Genomic DNA, 18,661 nt, shown 5'->3' with positions numbered 1-18,661 from the left:
TTTATAAAGAATCCTTTACTTAGGTCATGTTCAATGGATCAATTATTTATTATGGCTGGCATATGTGGATGTCTCCCAGATATTAATGTGGAAGTTTGGTCCCAGTTAGTGAGCTGTGCCTTGATATTTAGTAGTTTTCTCATTCTGGGAGCTAGAAAGTTGCTTTTTTCTGCCCAAAAAGATTTGGATGGAAAACCTATATGACCCTTCATTTAGTAATGGCAGGCCCTCTTGGTTTTTGGTTTAGGTCCACTCAGAAGACATCTTTTGTGGTACAATAGTTGTCTTCTTAAATTTGATTATGCACATCAGATTCTTGCATGCAATAATGTTGAGTTGGCAATCTTGTGAGTTGTAATGCTTGAACAAGTCTTGTGGATAAGGAAGTGTGTAAAGATGAAATACTGAAGGATTTAGATACAGTCTTCAATGAGTGTAATATGAAATTCTGCTGGTCTTAAGGAATCCAGTGCACTGCTTCGAAAGCTGGTAATGCCATGGGAAGTTGTTCTGGGAAATATACCGTGACTAGTAAAAACCAGAGAAATATTGTTATTGAATAGGTTGTGCTGCATTGCGTATCACATGAGCATATACTTTTGTTTGTGGGTTTATTCAAAGACTACATGACCATATACTTATGATATATGCAACTAAAAATTAAAAAATCTGGATGGTAAAGTTATTGAAGACAACCCAATGTTGTTTATGATATCTTTATCAAAGCAACCTATGGCTTTTCAACATAAATTCCATCTTTGTCCCAAAAGTTGTCTCCTAAGCCTTTGCTCCCATGTTTGTTTTATTGAAAACAATGACATCTTGATAAATATCATGTATGGCAAAGTCTCATGTTTTTGATGATCTCAATCTTAATTTTTTATGTTAAGGTCCGTTTTGGTTTTTTATTCTTGCCTAACACACCTTTATAAGCTGTTTGGTATCTATCAGATATGTTTACAAGTAATTGCCAAGAGGATTTTCTATGATTCTTTTCCAAGATCTTATGTCACAATAGATTTTTTATCTGATGTTCTGAAAGCTTTTTGTCTTTGGTTTTATGTTCATAGGTTCAGGTATTATATACAATGGAGCTCCAGGAAGCTCTGCTTCAGGACCAATAGGTATTCCAGCACTTCCTCCCAAGCCTAAAGGTGGAGTTTCTCAAGCAAGAACAAACACCAGCGGTTCTTCAAGAGAGCAGTCAGATGATGAAGACCTAGAAGTTGGGCCTAGTGAACAAAGTACAGATCCCAGTGATTTGAAACGTAGGAGAAGGTTAGTAACTTAGTACAGAATGCACTTAAATATTTTCATTTATTATCAGAAAGAGTCCTGTCAGTAATTCATATGAGTTGAAGAGTTATTCTTTATGTGTATGCTTGCCAATATCTACATATGTTTACTTAAAGAAAACAAAGCTAACCTGTATTCCCACTTATATATTCAGCATTAGAAGTATTTAGTAACTTATGCTACCAAAGTGATGACTGGTCATTTTCTAATTTCATCCTACACTTTATTGATTTGCATTCTCTGTTTGGCTATTATACATGACTTTATCTGTTGTACAGGTGTTCTGGTGGCTTTATTCTTGCAATTGTGTAACATAAAATAGTGAAAAGAGATTTAATTTAAGTTCTAATAATGACAGCAAAGAACCAATGTTTTTGTTGAAGGAGCCAAAAAAAGTCTTTAGTATATTCGAGTCCTATATTGGACTGGAAATAACAAATAGTATAGTCTGCTATCTGAAAAAGAAAGGCTTTGGTCATCAATTCATGTCATAGGCGAGTCCATGCCCTGTCACGTGTAGTCTAGAAAATATATAATTTCTAAGCATTAATTAACTTTGTTGGAGTGAATTTTCTCATTATTAATATGATAATATTACTTTAATGATGCTACAATACTTGAGGTTAATACCAGAGTCTATTACCCAGTATCCCACATCATTATATTCTATGCCTTTGGAATTGATGATATGCATCGAATTTCTTTCATAGTTAGGATCATGCTTGAATATGGAAGATGACAGATGTGGAGAAAACATATAGAATCTCAAGTTAAATAGTACAATGAGATGGAAACTGGTTATTGATTATAATATGTATAAATTTTAGCTGAAGCAAATGTTGATGTTATTGTAGCTTCGGTCGGTATCCTTCTCAGGCTGACTTGAAGAAAATAAAATGAGTATATATTAAATATAAAATGTGATTAATATTTGTTTAAACAATGTGAGCCGACCCTCATGTAAGAGACGTGTCTCCTTATCCAAGGCGGATATATATGAAGGGCTATCACTTTTACTTGGTAATCAATCAATAGAAAAAACATAAGCAGAATGCTCAGGGTGACGATAGTGTATATCTTCTATGGTTTTGAAGGCAAGTCATTGCATGTGGTTAAACCAGCAATACCAAATAACATGTTATCAGAGCCTGGCTCACTAAACAACAAGGAGATCATCGGAACCCCATGTGAAATGCTTTCCAATGTGGAGTTCCAACCCGAGTGAGAAAGGAAGCCTCCAATTGAAGGTGATATACTTATGCTCTCCGCACACTGCCCACAAAAACTGATGGCCGCTTGTTTCAATTCCATGTTCTACTTCTGCAATCTGCTCCCTCGACAGAAAACCACCACTTCCAAAGGAAAGATACACAACGATGGAAGGAGGTTGTTGATCTAACCAATCGAGGCACTCTTGTGTCTCGCGACGCTACAATATGACAAGACCGATAGAATAGATTGATGGCATAGAAGGAGTGGTGAGAACCTTACCTTCTTTGAGGGCTTCTAAAGCTTCCCACTCCAAATCATCAAAAGAATTTATCAGAAACCCTACAGCTTCTGAAAGGCGAGAGCAAAGGAAGAGACAGCGGAAACCCCTCATCGGATTTGTCTTTCAGAGGGTTAGGTAGATCCCTTGCAGAAAATGTCGGAACCCCTGGAACATCGATGGGACTTCTTCGTCTTTAAACGACACGGCATGCTCCAACGCAAATTTGGGGAAGCGTAACAAAACGGAAAGAAAACAAGCAATGCAGGTGAAGAATACGTAATTGGGTATTTAGCTCGGCTACAAAATTGAAAGTGGCGGTGCAGAATAAATCTATAACAAAGGCAGAGATGGGCTTAGATGAGTTGAGCAGCAAGTCGAGAATATTCCCAACCTGTGGTGCGACCTTTCTCCATGTACTTTAAAATGCGTGCTTCGATCTTCATAAGCTCGTTGTCCTCATTGTGGAAGTCCACATTGGGAAGCTCTGTAAAGCGAATGTAAAAGGCAGAAGATGCCAAGTGATGGGTGTATGTGACTTGCTCGGTTGAGTGCATCCAGTTGCTCGTTATTACGTTTATTGTAAACCCATGGTAAACGAAAAGCTGCTTTGCGAATTCAACCGCAGGTTAAGAGACTCTCGGCCAATTATTTAAATAACTTGAGAAATGATGGAGTGGAACACTAGGATGTTTACGATAAGTCGTAGCAATGTTTGTTATAGATGAAACATGTTTGAACTATGTGTGGATGTTATGGATTCTAATCCTCTCCTATTCTCCGATTGTTGTGGTGGGATCAATATTGGTTGATGAGTGATTCTAGCAGTTGACGGGAGACAGAGATACACGAGATCATGGCCAAGTCGGCTACGTGGGACATCATGGCTCCTGAATTCACTATTGTTCCTATGCCTAAATAATGCGGTTGGTGGTGGAAGATATATTTGTATACATGATAGACTATAATAATGGACGGGCATGATGGATATGCAATTGTTGGACGTGATTCTGCCCACTTATTGAGGCGTGTTGAAACATAAGTTGTATATCTCAGTCTTCTTTGTAGGAAGGTTGCATTGTTGAAATCGTATATCTATAATGCGGAGTAAAATAAAGATATTTGCATTGTTGGTCAGCTACATCTGTAGATCGTGGGTGTTCTCAAATTGTTGTAGTGCTCAGTTCATGTGTATGCCATACGCGGGTATAGTCTGAGAAGTAAGTAGTGTCGATTTCTAAAAGTGTGCTTATAATCCTATGTGCTTATAATCCATCAATGGAGGGGAGTTCACTTCCAAAGGATTTCTTTGCAATCTCTGAGGTAGGGATCAAGAGGGAGTTCTGTGACTCACTAAGAAGAAGTGAAGGTGTCAGCTAAGAAGGTTGCAGTGTTGCAAGGCTAGCTACTAAGTCCTTGAAAGACCTCTTTAACTGCAGAGAACATAATTGCACAAGACAGTCAAACGGGATTTAACATTGATAGCTCCACAAACCTATTCATAATAGGGTGATCCAGGATGAGGCCAAGAAGTACGGTCCTAAATTCTTGCTTGTCAATAGTGTCAGAGGAGTGTGTCAGAAACCATTCCTCTAAGGCAAGCATTGCAGGGAATCTTGGACGAGGAGGTCAAAAGGTTGATGCAAGCACTTGGAGATTTAGAGGGAGTCTGACAAACCAAAAAAGGCAACCTTGGACGAGGAGGTCAGGAGGTTGACGCATGTACTTGGAGCTTCAGAGGGAATCACATCATCATGAAAATTTGTTAATACATTCTTCTCTATGAGAGAGAAGTTTGAGGTGCAAGCCCTTGTTAATGCATTCTTCTCTGTGAGGGAGAAGTTTGAGGTGCAAGCCCTTGTTAATGAATTCTTCTCTGTGAGGGAGAAGTTTGAGGTGCAAGCCCTTGTTAATACATTCTTCTTTGTGATAGAAGTTTGAGGTGAAAGCCCTTGTTCCACCCTTTAGGAGTAGCCATGGTGGATGTCATGTTTAGAGACTCCATGACTTAGCACTTGTGTTTATTTACCCTCTGGAAGTAGCCATGGTGAACGTCATGATGAGATGACGACATCGCGTTGATGACTCTGTGATGGGCACCTATATTCATTTACATTTCCATTCATTGGGAGTAGCCACGATGGACCCACCCTCTGGGAGTAGCCATGGTGGATGTCACTACGTGACTAAGATATTGAGAAGGATTCCTCCCTAGCTAAGAGGGAGTGTTGATGTTATTGTAGCTTCGGTCGGTATCCTTCTCAGGCCGACTTGAAGAAAATAAAATGAGTATATATTAAATATAAAATGTGATTAATATTTGTTTAAACAATGTGAGCCGACCCTCATGTAAGAGACGTGTCTCCTCATCCAAGGTGGATATATATGAAGGGCTATCACTTTTACTTGGTAATCAATCAATAGAAAAAACATAAGCAGAATGCTCGGGGTGACGATAGCGTATATCGTCTATGGTTGGAAAGGCAATTCATTGCTTGTGGTTAAACAAGCAATACCAAACAACAGCAAACACCTTTCATTTGGAGGCATTGGCTTTGATCTGGATTTTAATTTACTCAAAGTGAATAGAGAATATGAAATTGCATTGTTAGCCCAAAATGGCAGTGGAGGAAAAGAGAGATAGAAGAAAGAGCACGTGGATAAAATAAAATGTTGAGTAAATTGGATATCAACATGCAAAAGTGTCCATACACTAATGTGAAAATCAAAAGAAATGTGAAAGAGAAAGGCAACCATATGGACAAAGCAACTTGGGAGAAAAAGAGAATATTATGTCAGAAAATCCTACATGTGACTATAACTAAAAGAACTATATGGGTGTGGAATTACAATAGAAAGTGAAGATGTCGAAGGCTTAGCTAACGACTAGCTTGCATCATCTTAGCTGCAAGACCAGAAGGTAGAAAACATCTAAGGAAGAGTGGGGTGATAGAATATGTTGTTTTTGAACTTTGGTGTTAGTGGAAACAGAATGGCACTACATCATAGAATGTCTAGCTTACAAAGATATACAGATCAATTACATTGATATTTTAAATGTTGTCTCCATGATGACCTTGTTTGAAGAGGAAAGGGTAATAAAAACGCCGGACTATTTGATCAAGATTCACAGCAGAAGATCCAAGATCAAGAAGAAAATAGAGTCAGACTTAATACAGGCAGCCCACCTATAGTGGCTTATACGCATGACAGTGCTGTTTAATATCCCAGGTAACAATAGATTGCTTGGTCTTGTGGATGTTATTAAAAACTTTCATTTATTCATTCATACTTGAAGTCTTCACGAAGAGGAGGAAAATTTGTGACAAAAAAGAAAACAAAAGAATTTCAAGAGTCAATTATTTAAAAATATGGGAGTTTGATGGGTATGAATTTTTTAAGCGGGTATTAACATTTGACAAATGAGTATTTCAATGTTGCTTTTTGTGGAAATGTAGGAAATTAGAAATGAATGAAGGTGGAGGTAGTTAAACTTGACATGGTTAGCAATGCCATTGGTGAAATGGAAGCAACTATATGTGGGATGGACTTGGTAGTAAAATTGAATATCTTACTTTATTGTGGAAGGAGACTTAAAATGAATGGAGGTGGAAGCAGTCAATATTGACATGTTAACTAATTCCACTAGAGAAATGGAAGCAACAATGTTAATACTTATTTTTATACCTCCCTTTGCAAGTGAATGCTTAAAATATGGAAATAAAATATTTTAAAAATTGATAAAATAGTAACCATACCTTCTGGCTCCAACTCAAATTGTCAGCTGCCAATTCTTTGCATGTTAAAGTGCATCCCTTGAATGTTAGTCTCATCAGGCTCAGCAAACTGTAAACAACAAAATGGCTGGCATTTGCAGCAAAGGAAGATGTGAAAGTTTAAAAGCCACAAGAGAGGGGTGAGCACATCAAAGTGAAGAAAGCTTGAATGTGGCAAGCACTCAATAGAGTAGTTGATAGTGATGCGCTCCTGCACATAGGGCGATGCCCATATTAAGGAAAAGCCCTTTTGCTTTGACATCGTATGTGATTGGTTTGGTTGTAGCAGCTATGACCAGCTTGTTAAACGATATACTAAAGAAAGAAGTCGTAGCCTCTTCCACACCCATTGAGTTGCATCCATGTAGAAGGAAGATAATTTCAATAAATGCAAGTGGAAGAATTTCCGCAATCTAGGTGTTAGGTAGAGGATAGAGAAATAAAAGCAGGGGATGAATTTGAAAAGATACAAGCAACACAAAGAGGGATTTGCTCCCATATTTGTTGGATCGAGTCATAAGGAGTATTCTAGAAACAAACTTAATTTGCAATAGAAATTTGGGTTTGGAGGTGATTGCCATGGTGTGTTTGGAGTTTGTGCATGGTTAACAATCCACCAATACTTGCAACTGTAAGCCTGGTATCAGATATTGTGAAGAGCATTAATTACTCTTGCACTGGCCCCAAAATAAAAAACCCTTGACATGTTCATTGTTTCCTGATCTCATTTATTATTTGCACGATTATAGATGGATACTCTTATATTTAAGGCTTGAAACTTGTTAAGTGCTTGTGGAGATTTTATCCAAAGGACTGTTCTGATTTCTTTTCTGTCAACAGCTCTTTTTTTTTCTCGCCAGTTTAAGAAAAATGATTAAATCTTTGTATTGGTTTAGCTTGTAATGAAAGGTCGGGGATGTTTATTGGGTTAATTTATAAATAATTTCATCTACTGAGCTCAATTAGGTAAGAATAATTAAAAGTAATTGTTTATGTAGATGAACAATTCATCAAATAGCAATGTATAAATATGCAAATAAGCACAAGAAATAGATCAAATAGTATATGAGAATGTGAAAATGATGGATAACAATGTTCAAATCACCTGTCTACAGAGACTATTGTGCAAACTGCTCCAGTTCAACAATTGGCAGGCCGGGAGCCCCTTAATACCCAGGAGTAAAAAGCTTGACATCCCTTTTATATCCTATTTAAGAAAAATCATAAAAGAGAAGATTTGGAGTGGATAAAATTCTCAAATTACAATATTTCTAGTAGTGTTGCACAAATGGTTCGTAATGATGCCTTTGAGGCTTATATAACAATACCTGAGTGGTTTCCTATGATAATACACCAAAGCTCTCCAAGAGTGTTCAAAATACTCTCACAGTGCTCATATGGACGTTGAGGGTCTCTCTATATATAACCTACATTTTGGGTCTTTTGCTCGCCACATCATCAATACATGTGTTCTTTACATGGATTCACTCACCTGATATGTGGACCATTAGATCTATAATGCATTCTTTCAACCTCGGTGCTGGATAAAGAGGTATATCTAATTACTTCATTTATAGGATTAGGAACAAATCCTATTCACATTAAAATAAATCACTCTTTCTAGTTTCTACTTTCCCTTAGGGTCTGCAACATGATACCTAAAGTCTCATAAATAAATTCTAGCCAGGACTTTTGAAATGAACTGAATTAAAATCTAAAAATTCTGGAAACAAGTATTTGTCCAAAATTTGCACTAGAGACAGAACTCTGAATAGCCAATCCAAAATTTGATTGATGATCTTTAATACCAGTGAATGAAGCTAAATGAATTTTGAAAATCGTAGAAAACCAATTTCCAAAAAAATGTGAAATATGCTTTGGAAGAAACAAAATGATCTGATTGATATTGAATTTTCCACTATAATCGCAACTGAACCTGCCCTTATTTTTAATATAAAAATTTCACATAACAGAAAAAGCTCTTAGGTGAGCTACTCTCAGTTGTGAAGATAAACCAATTTTCAAAGTATCAGGTGCTGGTCCAGCTAACTCATATATATATGATTTTGCACAAAGAAAAACGCTTTATTGCAATAAATCCTGTCATATTTATGGACAAGGAAGACCTCTCATATAGATGTTACCCCATGATTCGGGGACAGAATAGAGCTGTGACGGGGACAAGAGGGAGCCATTTTTTTAGGGGACGACAGGGGATGGCTTTTAAAATATAGAAAATTTCAAAGATTCATATAAGGCATGCACAATGACAAAGAGACTGCAAACACAAAGTTGCAGTGTATATGCTATATTTAAAATATAGAAAATTTCTAATATTCAAACTTTTCCTTTTGTCAAATTGTAAAGGCCCTATCCTATCCTCTCCCCGCATTCCCGCATTCCTAGGATGGGGATAGCCCCATTTTGGTTGGGGACATGTCCCTGGGTAACATAAGATTATTATACCTTATATAGATGGGCTTCCTCCAAGAATAAATGTATCCATGCTTTATTTTTGTAAAGGTAAATTGGCCTTTGCATGTACTTATTTTCTTTATCCTTGTAAAAATTCATGGATATATATATATATATATATATAATTTCATTTTCCTAGAGTAAACATATGCTTTATTCTCATCCTATTTTTGTAGAATAACCTATACCTTTTTCGTATACTATCTTCCTAGAAATCTTATGAGTTTTTGAAATGCAACAATGTATTGTATTAGAAGTTCAAGTGAAACATAGTGGGCTCATTACAAGTTCATCATTCTTGGATTCATTAATCTCCAATCAATCTAAACAGTGATGAATGCTGGAGTAGGTTGTATCCCTTTCAAGAGGACATTGGTGTATTCTTTAATTATTGGAAAAATTTTAAGTTGCCGGTTTTGGTATAGGATCCGGTTTTGGTATAGGATCAGGATTAGGTATGGGGTTTTGGTATGTCATTTTTTTTTCCTTGGGTTACATTTGGATATGGCTGTATTATATATGCAAAGAAATTAAAACTTTACAGAATTACAAATACATTTGATATATCATAGAATATTTATTTTATAATAATGTCATTTGAATATTTGATAGTATGACACTTCCATTACTTTTAAATGATATTATGATCATCATAAATGTTGTAATGGACACCCCCTATTCGGCACTAAATTTATGTCTTGTTTACCTAGTGTAATTTTGTCAAACAGTTGGCTTGCAAGCTGACTACTGGATTTTTTGGTTCTTGATTTGCAATAGGATAAATTGGATAAGCTGATATATTATTGTAAAGCTTTCAAAGTTTATTCAATATAAAAACAACCAGACATATCAAATACCAAAAACAAGAAGATTAATGCGGATGGTATTTATTAAATTCCAACTTCAAGCATACAAATCAGATCTGAAGAGCATTACAGACTATATGATAATAAACAAATTCAAACCTGAACTCCACAAGTATAGAACCTGCTGAAACATTGTTCACACACTGTAGTTGCACTATTCACGGCACTGTAGCATTTTTACTATTTACGCGGCACTGTAGCAAAACACTATTCACGCGGTACTGTAGCAAAATCACTATCTTCAAATCTGCACTTTCAAACCCCTGTAAAAACTTCATGCGAGAGCACCAGATGAAGCCCAATGTGTTTCCTGAATGAAAACACCATTAATCCTCCTGACTGTGTCTTTCAACAGCGAAGAGAATGCTAGCAAAGAGGGATTCCGTCCTCCAAGCCCAATAATCAGATCTCTACGAAATCCAACAGCATAACATTAATCTCATCCCAGCATACCCCCAAAAGAGAGCTCTCAACCTCCATTTATATCTTCTTCCTGGATGCCAAACACTTCATTTCCTAAATGTGGGATAATACATTTTAGAATAAAATATTATTTCCCACAATGTACACATTAAAGAGAATTTTTAATATTTTAAGCATTACTTTATATTCCCAACCTTATAATATAACGATAAAGTTAAATATTTAATTTAACTTTACACTTTATCGTTAAATATTAAAACCTTGTTGATAATCATTGTCGCCTTCAAACATTTTTACTGATAATTATGCCAACCAGGGAAACACTAAAAATTTCAAGTCACTGCTTGGGGACTAACTTACTATAAATAGTAAGTGTCTAGAAACCCTGTCAGAGCAGCACCGATTGGCCTGAAACTGAAAACACCTAGGCCAAAACACCTCAGGATCCCACCAATGTCCTTGTTAGCCTTCGGGACCATGTCAGAATAGGCTAACGACACCCCATATCATGTTGCGCTAAAAAGGGGACATTACAAATGTAATTGTCAAAGTTGTCAGTTTTGGTCTCCATTCATAGACCCTTGTATTGTAATCAAGTTTCTTATGTGACGAGATCCCAATAACAAGTGGGGGTTGGGAGTGGAGACCTTAATGGAGTTGAAGGCAACACCCCTCATGGGGTTTGGGGGTAACACCCCCGGTGGAGTTGAAGGGTAGCGCCCCTCTTGGGCTCTAGGTGTAGCGCCTTGTTGTGAAGTTTTCACACATCACCCCATTGCAAATGGGAACCCCCACTTTTTGCTTTTTAGGGTAGTCATTTTGCTAGGTGTCCCGGTCTTTAGCCTTTCAGTGAGAGGAGGTTAATCTATTCAGTTAGGATATGATGAGTTAGGGTTGAAGTTGCTAAGGATGTCAAAACTGCAAGATTGTTGTCAAAGATGTCAATATTGTCAATGTTGTCAGGTTGCAAGGAATGATGCTAAGTTGCTAGGGTTGAATTTGTTTAAGTGTTGAGAGTCATTCCTGAAGGGATTGCAAGATTGGTGCACCTAGACTCACCTTTCCTTCTTTGTTCCTAAGCAATCCTAAGTCCATCACTAAGGCAATGAGTGGAGTGAGGTATGAATCAAGTTGGAATGAAGGAAGAATTTGACTAAGCATGAAAGGTAGGTGCAAATTGCATGCACTATTGCATTTGTCGCCCTAGTTGTGCAATATCATGTAAGATTTGTGCCCTACAACATAAAGCACCAGAATTGTTTGAGGTGATCTAATGGCTGTGCTAATTGCTTCCCAATGATGATATAGATCCAAGTAAGAATCACCAAAATCTTGCCTAAGTTATGCAAATGAAGCTAGTATTTGCGCCCATGCTAGAGAGGCAGGAACCATAAGATAAACTAGGGCAATGCTAGGTAAGTGATCAAGATTGATGAATTGGTGTGTGAAAATGAAATTTGATTAAGTCATGATTTTGCTCAAGTCATGGTCTTGATAATGGCTTGCTCACCATGAACAATTTGTGCAAATGAACCTAGAAAAATGCGCTCAAGCAAGCAACACTTGTGCAATTGAACATAAAAAATGTGTTCATGGCAATTTTAAGGAATATGAATGTAAATTCAAAGATTGAATTAAAATTTTGCCTAAGTCAAGGACCTAGCAAGCAACACTTTATGCAAACAAACACCAAAAGTGCAGTCAAGTAAACATAGTGCAAATGGACACCAATTTTATGCCCTCCAAATGAGGGGTGAAAATGCGCCCTAGCAATTTGTGTAGTTACATGGGAAAAATGCGCCCAAGCAAGAAAGGTGTAGGTCTCAATCATGGCGAATTGTGCAAACAAGCATGAGATTTGCGCTCACCTAGAGGATTTATGCAATTGAACATAAAAAACCCGCCCATGTTGTGCAATTGAAGATGAAAAATCCACTCAAGCAGATAGGTCTTGACCCAAAATGAAACATGTGGACCTAAAGCTGAATGTGCAGACCCAAATTAAGGCGTATGAAGAGAGGTTTTAAAATTAAGACGTGTGAAGAAGACCTACAGGTGGCGTGTGGACCTAAATCTGAAAGGTTTTGACCTAAATCAGGACATAGGTCCTAAAACAAAATCTGTAGCTTCAAATCAAAAGGTGTGAAGTATGTAAAAGTTAAATTAAAGCATGAAGACCTAAATCAAACATGTCGAGAGCATAGGTCCTAAATCAAAAATGTTAAAGGAGGCTTAAACATGAAGCGTATAAGGGTGGTCTAAAAGGCAAGCGTATGAATTAACCCTAGACCTAAATGAAACGTGTGAATGTGGATTGAAGTGAAACGTATAAGGGGAATAGGTCCTTACCTAAACTTGAAACGTGTGGCAAGATACTAGATAGGTCCAGGTTGGATTAAAATGAGTCCTTATAAAACGTGTAAAGAAGGGAATCTACTGAAGCGTGGAAGATAAGGACTTGACCTAAATCAAGGCGTGTAGGTCCTAATTTAAGCCTTGACCTATGCTAAAACGTGGAGATAGGAGACCTAAAGATGTGACCTAAACCAAATGTTAAGGGAATGGATATAGGTCCTCACAAAGCGTGTGAACCTAAATTGAGGTCCTAGTCTAAATTAAACGTGTAAAGATAAGGCCAGACCTAACATGAGGCGTATGGGTTCCAAAAGTGAAAAGTGTGGGTTCAATGCGAAGCGTGTAGACTCATAAGGACTGATCCAAAGGGAGACCTAAAGCATGAAGCATGGGGAATGCTTGGATTAGCTTGAAACATGTGGAAAGAGGCCCCAAACCAAGGCGTATAGATTCTAGTTTAGGCCTTGACCTAAATGCCAAACACATAGGAGAGATCACAACCAAATGGAGCAACCCATATTGGGAGATAAGTTGTAATGCGTGGACTCGTAAGGATCAGCTTAGGGGAGACCAAAGCATGAAACGTTGGGAAGATTAAAGTTAAGTATCATCCTTATGAAAGCATGGAGAGATAATATGAAACATTTGAGGTTAAAATTAGGTCGAGACCTAAGCGAAACACTTAAGGATATGATTAATTTTAAGGGATTGATTATTGTTTCCTTAATTCATATGTGTTTTAATTCAAATTTTATTTTGTAGGTCTGACTGCACGTGAATAAGGCGTGAAGCACAAGGATGGATAAATTCAATATATGCAAGGTAAGGAACTGAGTGCAAAAGGACTTCGCCAAGGCAAAACCTCTCAAAAGGACTATGTAATGATATCAAGAATCAAATCATCCAAGGAAGCTGGTATAGTGATCTAGCATCAATCAGAGAATCAAGTGTCAAGGAAAAAATTTCCTCCTAATGCCCAAGGCAAAATCCTCTAAATCTGGAGTGAATTGTCAGATCAGCAGTAAATTTTTAAAATACATTGAAGGTCAGATTTGGAGTAAATATCAGCAACCTTAAGTGTGAATTCCACAGATTTCATTTAGCATTTTAAATCAGGCCTAGGAAGAGTCAAGTTCCCATTCACATTGCTGCAAACTCCACCAGTTGTTATCACTAGGCACAGCGAATTCCAAATCTCAGACCTGATTAAGGCAAAATTCTCAGTCAAGGTAGAATTACAATATCCTGAGTGTTTAATGAAAAGATGGAAAGCAAGAAAGGAGGACATTCACTTTCCAAAAGGAGGAATTTAAGAAGGAAGACACAAGTGTAGAAGACAACATGGGCTCAAAGAATGGAACTTAGAGGCGGAGTTGTATCATCAAGATTTTCATGAATATCAAGAACCACACCAAGAAACTCAACAATTCACAAGAATTACTATATCATGAGTGTTTAATGAAAAGATGGAAAGCAAGAAAGGAGGACATTCACATTCCAAAAGGAGGAATTCAAGAAGGAAGACACGTGTAGAAGACAACACGAGCGCAAAGAATGGAACTTAGAGGTGGATTTGTATCATCAAGATCTGCATTTCATCAAGACTTTCATGAATATCAAGAACCACACCAAGGAACTCAATAATTCAAAGGAAGGTACTCTACATCAAGGAAATTCCAAGACTTGATGAAGGTGAAGGCTGTACAAGGTTCATGTTTTAATAGACTTCACAAGGATTGCAATTAGAATGGAGAAAGCTTCATAATGGTGGTGAAGAAAGAAAATTCCCGAACAAGAAGATGGAAAATGAAATGTGATCAAGGACAAAGTGATAGTTTCAAAAGAGTTAATCAAAGTTAGAAAGTTTTCTTGAACATGCTTAGATGATGCAATTTGGGAATATGTATCATCATCATCGCATTGAGCAAGTTGGATATTGTTGAGTATCAAGAGATATTGCTTGACCTCCAGCACTCTGTGATGATGTAGCTAATGTGGCATCCTATTCATCACCAACCAATCAAGTTTCTCCAAGTTAGCACATCCAGGTTTAATGTATCTGACTCATTCAATGGAGGGACAAAATTCAAGATACCTAATGTGATTTCCCCATTTTTGGAGTAATAATAATTAATTAATTTAATTAGTTAAGTTGTCCAAATTATTGATATTTCTTATGGATAGCTTGATTAATTATTTTAATTAATAATATTAAGTTAATTATTTATAAAGTTTAATACAGATGCAAAAGCATATGGATTTCAAAGAATCGATGTTGTTCAATTAATCAAGGAGACAAAGCTCCTTTAAATAGAGTTACAAAGACAGTGTTTTTAAAAGAAACAATCGTTAACTAGAGGCGAAATTAGAAACAACTTAAATGACCATTAATAACACAAAGAGAAAGATATTATTCTAATACCCTCCTTTAATGGTCATTGTTCTAACTACCAAGAGATATAACAGAGAAGGTTGCCCCCTTCTTCTCAGAACACATTGCACCAGAAGACAAGAGCCTGCCACTAACTTTGCCACTTGAGATGAGTCTGCCACCAACCCTCCCAGAAACTGCAGAACTTCTGGAGATACCCAAAACAACACCAACCGTCCAACCTGATGTTGGAGAACTGTCCCTCCTTGTAACCAGAGACACACCAAGAACAGCTGTCACGATTTTGAGGAAAAAATCGGCAAACCTTCCAAAGTTTTGCAGATGAGCAAGATGCCCGAAAATAGACTGCAAATAAGAGACTAGTGCAGATGTTCGCACAACTCCAGGTGCGACGAAAAACAAACTGCAGCAAAGTACAATTTTTGAGGAAAAAATCATAAACCCTCCCATGATTTTTTTTTTATAGGGACAAAATATTTAAAAACCCACAGATAATTTTTTTAGGACAAAATTATTAAAACCCACAGATTTTTTTAAGGGAAAAAAATATTAAAACCCATCAGAATTTTTTTAGGTAAAAAAATATTAAAAACCGAAACAAACATCGATGCCCATAAGCCATCTTCACACTTTTCGAGGCACGAAAAATGAGGTACTAAGAAGATGCTAAGTGCACAAAACCTGATTGCCTTCCAACATCAAGTTGGTCAATGATGCCATCTTGCACGTTTCCTAATGCACGGAAAACGAAAAAACTGAGAAGAGGCGCTGGCACAGAATTCAAAAAAATTGAATCCTAATGCAGAAACAGAGGCAGATGCAAGTACAAACTTAAAAAAAATGAAGTACGGGTTGCACGAATTTCAAGAAATTTTTTTGGCTGACCTAGAAAAATCCAAAGACAACCCAAAAATCCTTGCGAAAAACCCAGAACGAATCTGCTGTTGGAATTTGGATCCGCTGGCTTGAAAATCAAGGCACGAAAATCGAGGCACCCAAAAAATTCTGACGACGACCCAATTGAGATCTCGAGAAACCCACCACGAATCTGTGCTTAGAAATTTTTTTCGACTGAATCTGGAGGGTTAAAACCCTAGCCGAAAATGCAGATTTCCGTCCAAAAATGGCAGAAAAAAATCTGCAGGTGGGAAAAAAATGTGTCGCGTGGTTGCGCGAAATGCAGGAGAGACGGGTCGGGAGAGAGGGCAGAAAATAGCCAGAAAACCCTAGTAGCTACAGCCAAAACGAACTGCCAAAGAACAGAAAATTTTTCAGAAAAAAAATTGTTAAAAATTCGTGACGAATTTTTAATTGAAAAATTATCTCGAAAATAACCAAGGGTTTGATACCATAATACAGATGCAAAAGCATATGGATTTCAAAGAATCGATGTTGTTCAATTAATCAAGGAGACAAAGCTCCTTTAAATAGAGTTATAAAGACGATGTTTCTAAAAGAAACAATCGTTAACTAGAGGCGAAATTAGAAACAACTTAAATGACCATTAATAACACAAAGAGAAAGATATTATTCTAATAAAGTTGTCAAATTAATTAAAATATTAAAAGGTGACTTTATATTTAATTAATTTAATAAAGTGACTTATTTAAAAAATTATATCATAAAGTCACTTAAGTGAAATAATATTATTTCTAGAAGCTTCTAGGGATGAGCTGAAAAAAATATAAAGGGAGATCTAGTTGAGCTTCAAGGCAGCTTGGGATTGGATTTTGATATTGATTGAGTTTTGTAGAAACAAGGGTGCTTGCAGAATTTTGTCTTTGGGAACAAAAACTCCCATTGATAGCATAACTGAGGGAGTGAAAGATCTTCCGAGGGGTTGCAGCTGAGAGTGGGAGATAAATCAGTCTTCCATATTGAGCTTATTGAATTTGCTACATTTCCATGGTTTGGATTCAAGGTCTGATCCAAATTGGGTTTCACCATTCCAAACCCACGATTTTGCTCCCTCTTCATCATTGAAGCATCGGATCACAGCTAGGAGGACATCGCTAGCATTAGGAGTTAAGGGTGATTCTTTAGAAGCATTTGGAAGGAATATTTTGAGGAGGAATCAGTAACTAACCAGGTCTGAAGACAAAAGTGTATCAGACCTCCATTCCCTTTAAATTTGCTCATAACTCTCCATTTTGGCATCGAATCCCATCAAAGAAGGTAGTGCCACACTTGAGGATTGAAGACGATCATTTTGGAAGAAGAAATTGCAGGCTGGTAGCCGATCTTCATATATTATCAGACCTTCATTGTTACAACAGGGGCGATTTTGTGACAGGTTCGAATTGGCAGATTGGTGGCTCCAAAATTCATGATATTGCTTGTTTCTTCAACTATCCAACAAGGTGATTTCCATCAGGCACATTTGACATTATTCTATGTCCTATTTCAGATAGTTGTAATAATCATGGCAGTCATGAGTCCTCAAGATTGCATTCTAATTACATGAATTGTCTGAGGTTACATGCCAAATGTTTGATATAATGACAGGTAGTTGTAGGTGCATGATTGTGTGTCTAGAACACTATAAATTGGTTGTATATGCATTCTTGGCAATCTTACTAACATTAGTAGTCATTCATAGTTGTTCGATCATAAGAAATATGTGGTTGTTAACTTCTACACAGAGAAACAAGAATCGCCCGGACTCGCCCAAACTCGGCAAGTCCAGGTCAGAGTCATGCCTCCTGAGTCCCCAGAGCTCGGACTCGGACTCGGCCGAGTCCAGGAAGTAAAATCGCCAGATTCGCCGAGTTGGCGAGTTTGGCCTAAAATCGCCAAACTCGGCAAGTCCAGTGCCTGAAACTCGGTCACCGGCTGGGTTAAATAAAATGACAAAAAAAAACATTTTAAAAAGTTTTTTTTAAATGAATGATCTCGTCTTTGTTCATTACAACCCTCGTCGAAAAATATGGGGGGAAACTGCGTCGATAAAAGTAGGGAAAATTTAACCTCCGAGTTTGGCACTGATTGGATCGACTAGGTAGATATAGAGGTTGAGACTGTAGCCATGGTAGAGGAGCGGAGAGCACGAGCAGAGACATGGATTTGTATGGAGTTGGTATTTCTATGAAACATTTGATTATGATCATATGATGACATGGATTTTTTATTCCATGAGTTTTGTAATATTGTATACATTTGACAATATTTATATATCTATGTTTGTTATTTCCTTCAGCTACGATTTGTGTTTATGCTTATGTGATTGATGTATACTTGTGTATGTAATCAAATGAGCCGAGTTTGATGATGTTATTGTGTCTTTAAGGTGTATTCAATAAAGGGTGCATGAAACAAGTTTTAAATCTTTAAAAATCTCTAAATTTCTTGAGTTTTGCACTTTCTCGAGTCCAGTCGAGTCTGAAGCCGAGTCTGACTTTGAGTCCCAAGTCCGAGTCCGGGTTAGCCTTGTCGAGTCTGAGTCCCATTTCGTTGCTTCTCCACCAATCTGAAAATTTTGAGACAAGATGTCGGCATAACACGCAGATTGGACAGTCAGTTGTTAGCAAATATTCCTTGTATTTTCAGTCAAACTATTGCAGGGGATATTTCACCTAACCTCATTTTCTAT

At 37.2% G+C, this 18,661-nt stretch overlaps 1 protein-coding gene across 1 annotated transcript in view; it reads left to right on the top strand.

Moving 5' to 3' along the window:
- The window catches only part of LOC131048674 (light-inducible protein CPRF2), a 71,891-nt gene that overhangs the window by 25,493 nt on the left and 27,737 nt on the right, over positions 1–18,661 (top strand). Inside the window, exon 3 of the mRNA XM_057982720.2 lies at positions 1,071–1,278. Within this exon, the coding sequence (XP_057838703.2) occupies positions 1,071–1,278 (208 nt within the window). The remainder of the gene's footprint in view (positions 1–1,070; positions 1,279–18,661) is intronic.

Source organism: Cryptomeria japonica, chromosome 2 (assembly GCF_030272615.1).
Source record: "Cryptomeria japonica chromosome 2, Sugi_1.0, whole genome shotgun sequence".
NCBI lineage: Eukaryota > Viridiplantae > Streptophyta > Pinopsida > Cupressales > Cupressaceae > Cryptomeria > Cryptomeria japonica.
The sequence above is the reverse complement of the archived record's forward strand: the minus strand, read 5'-3'. Positions and strand labels throughout refer to the sequence as shown.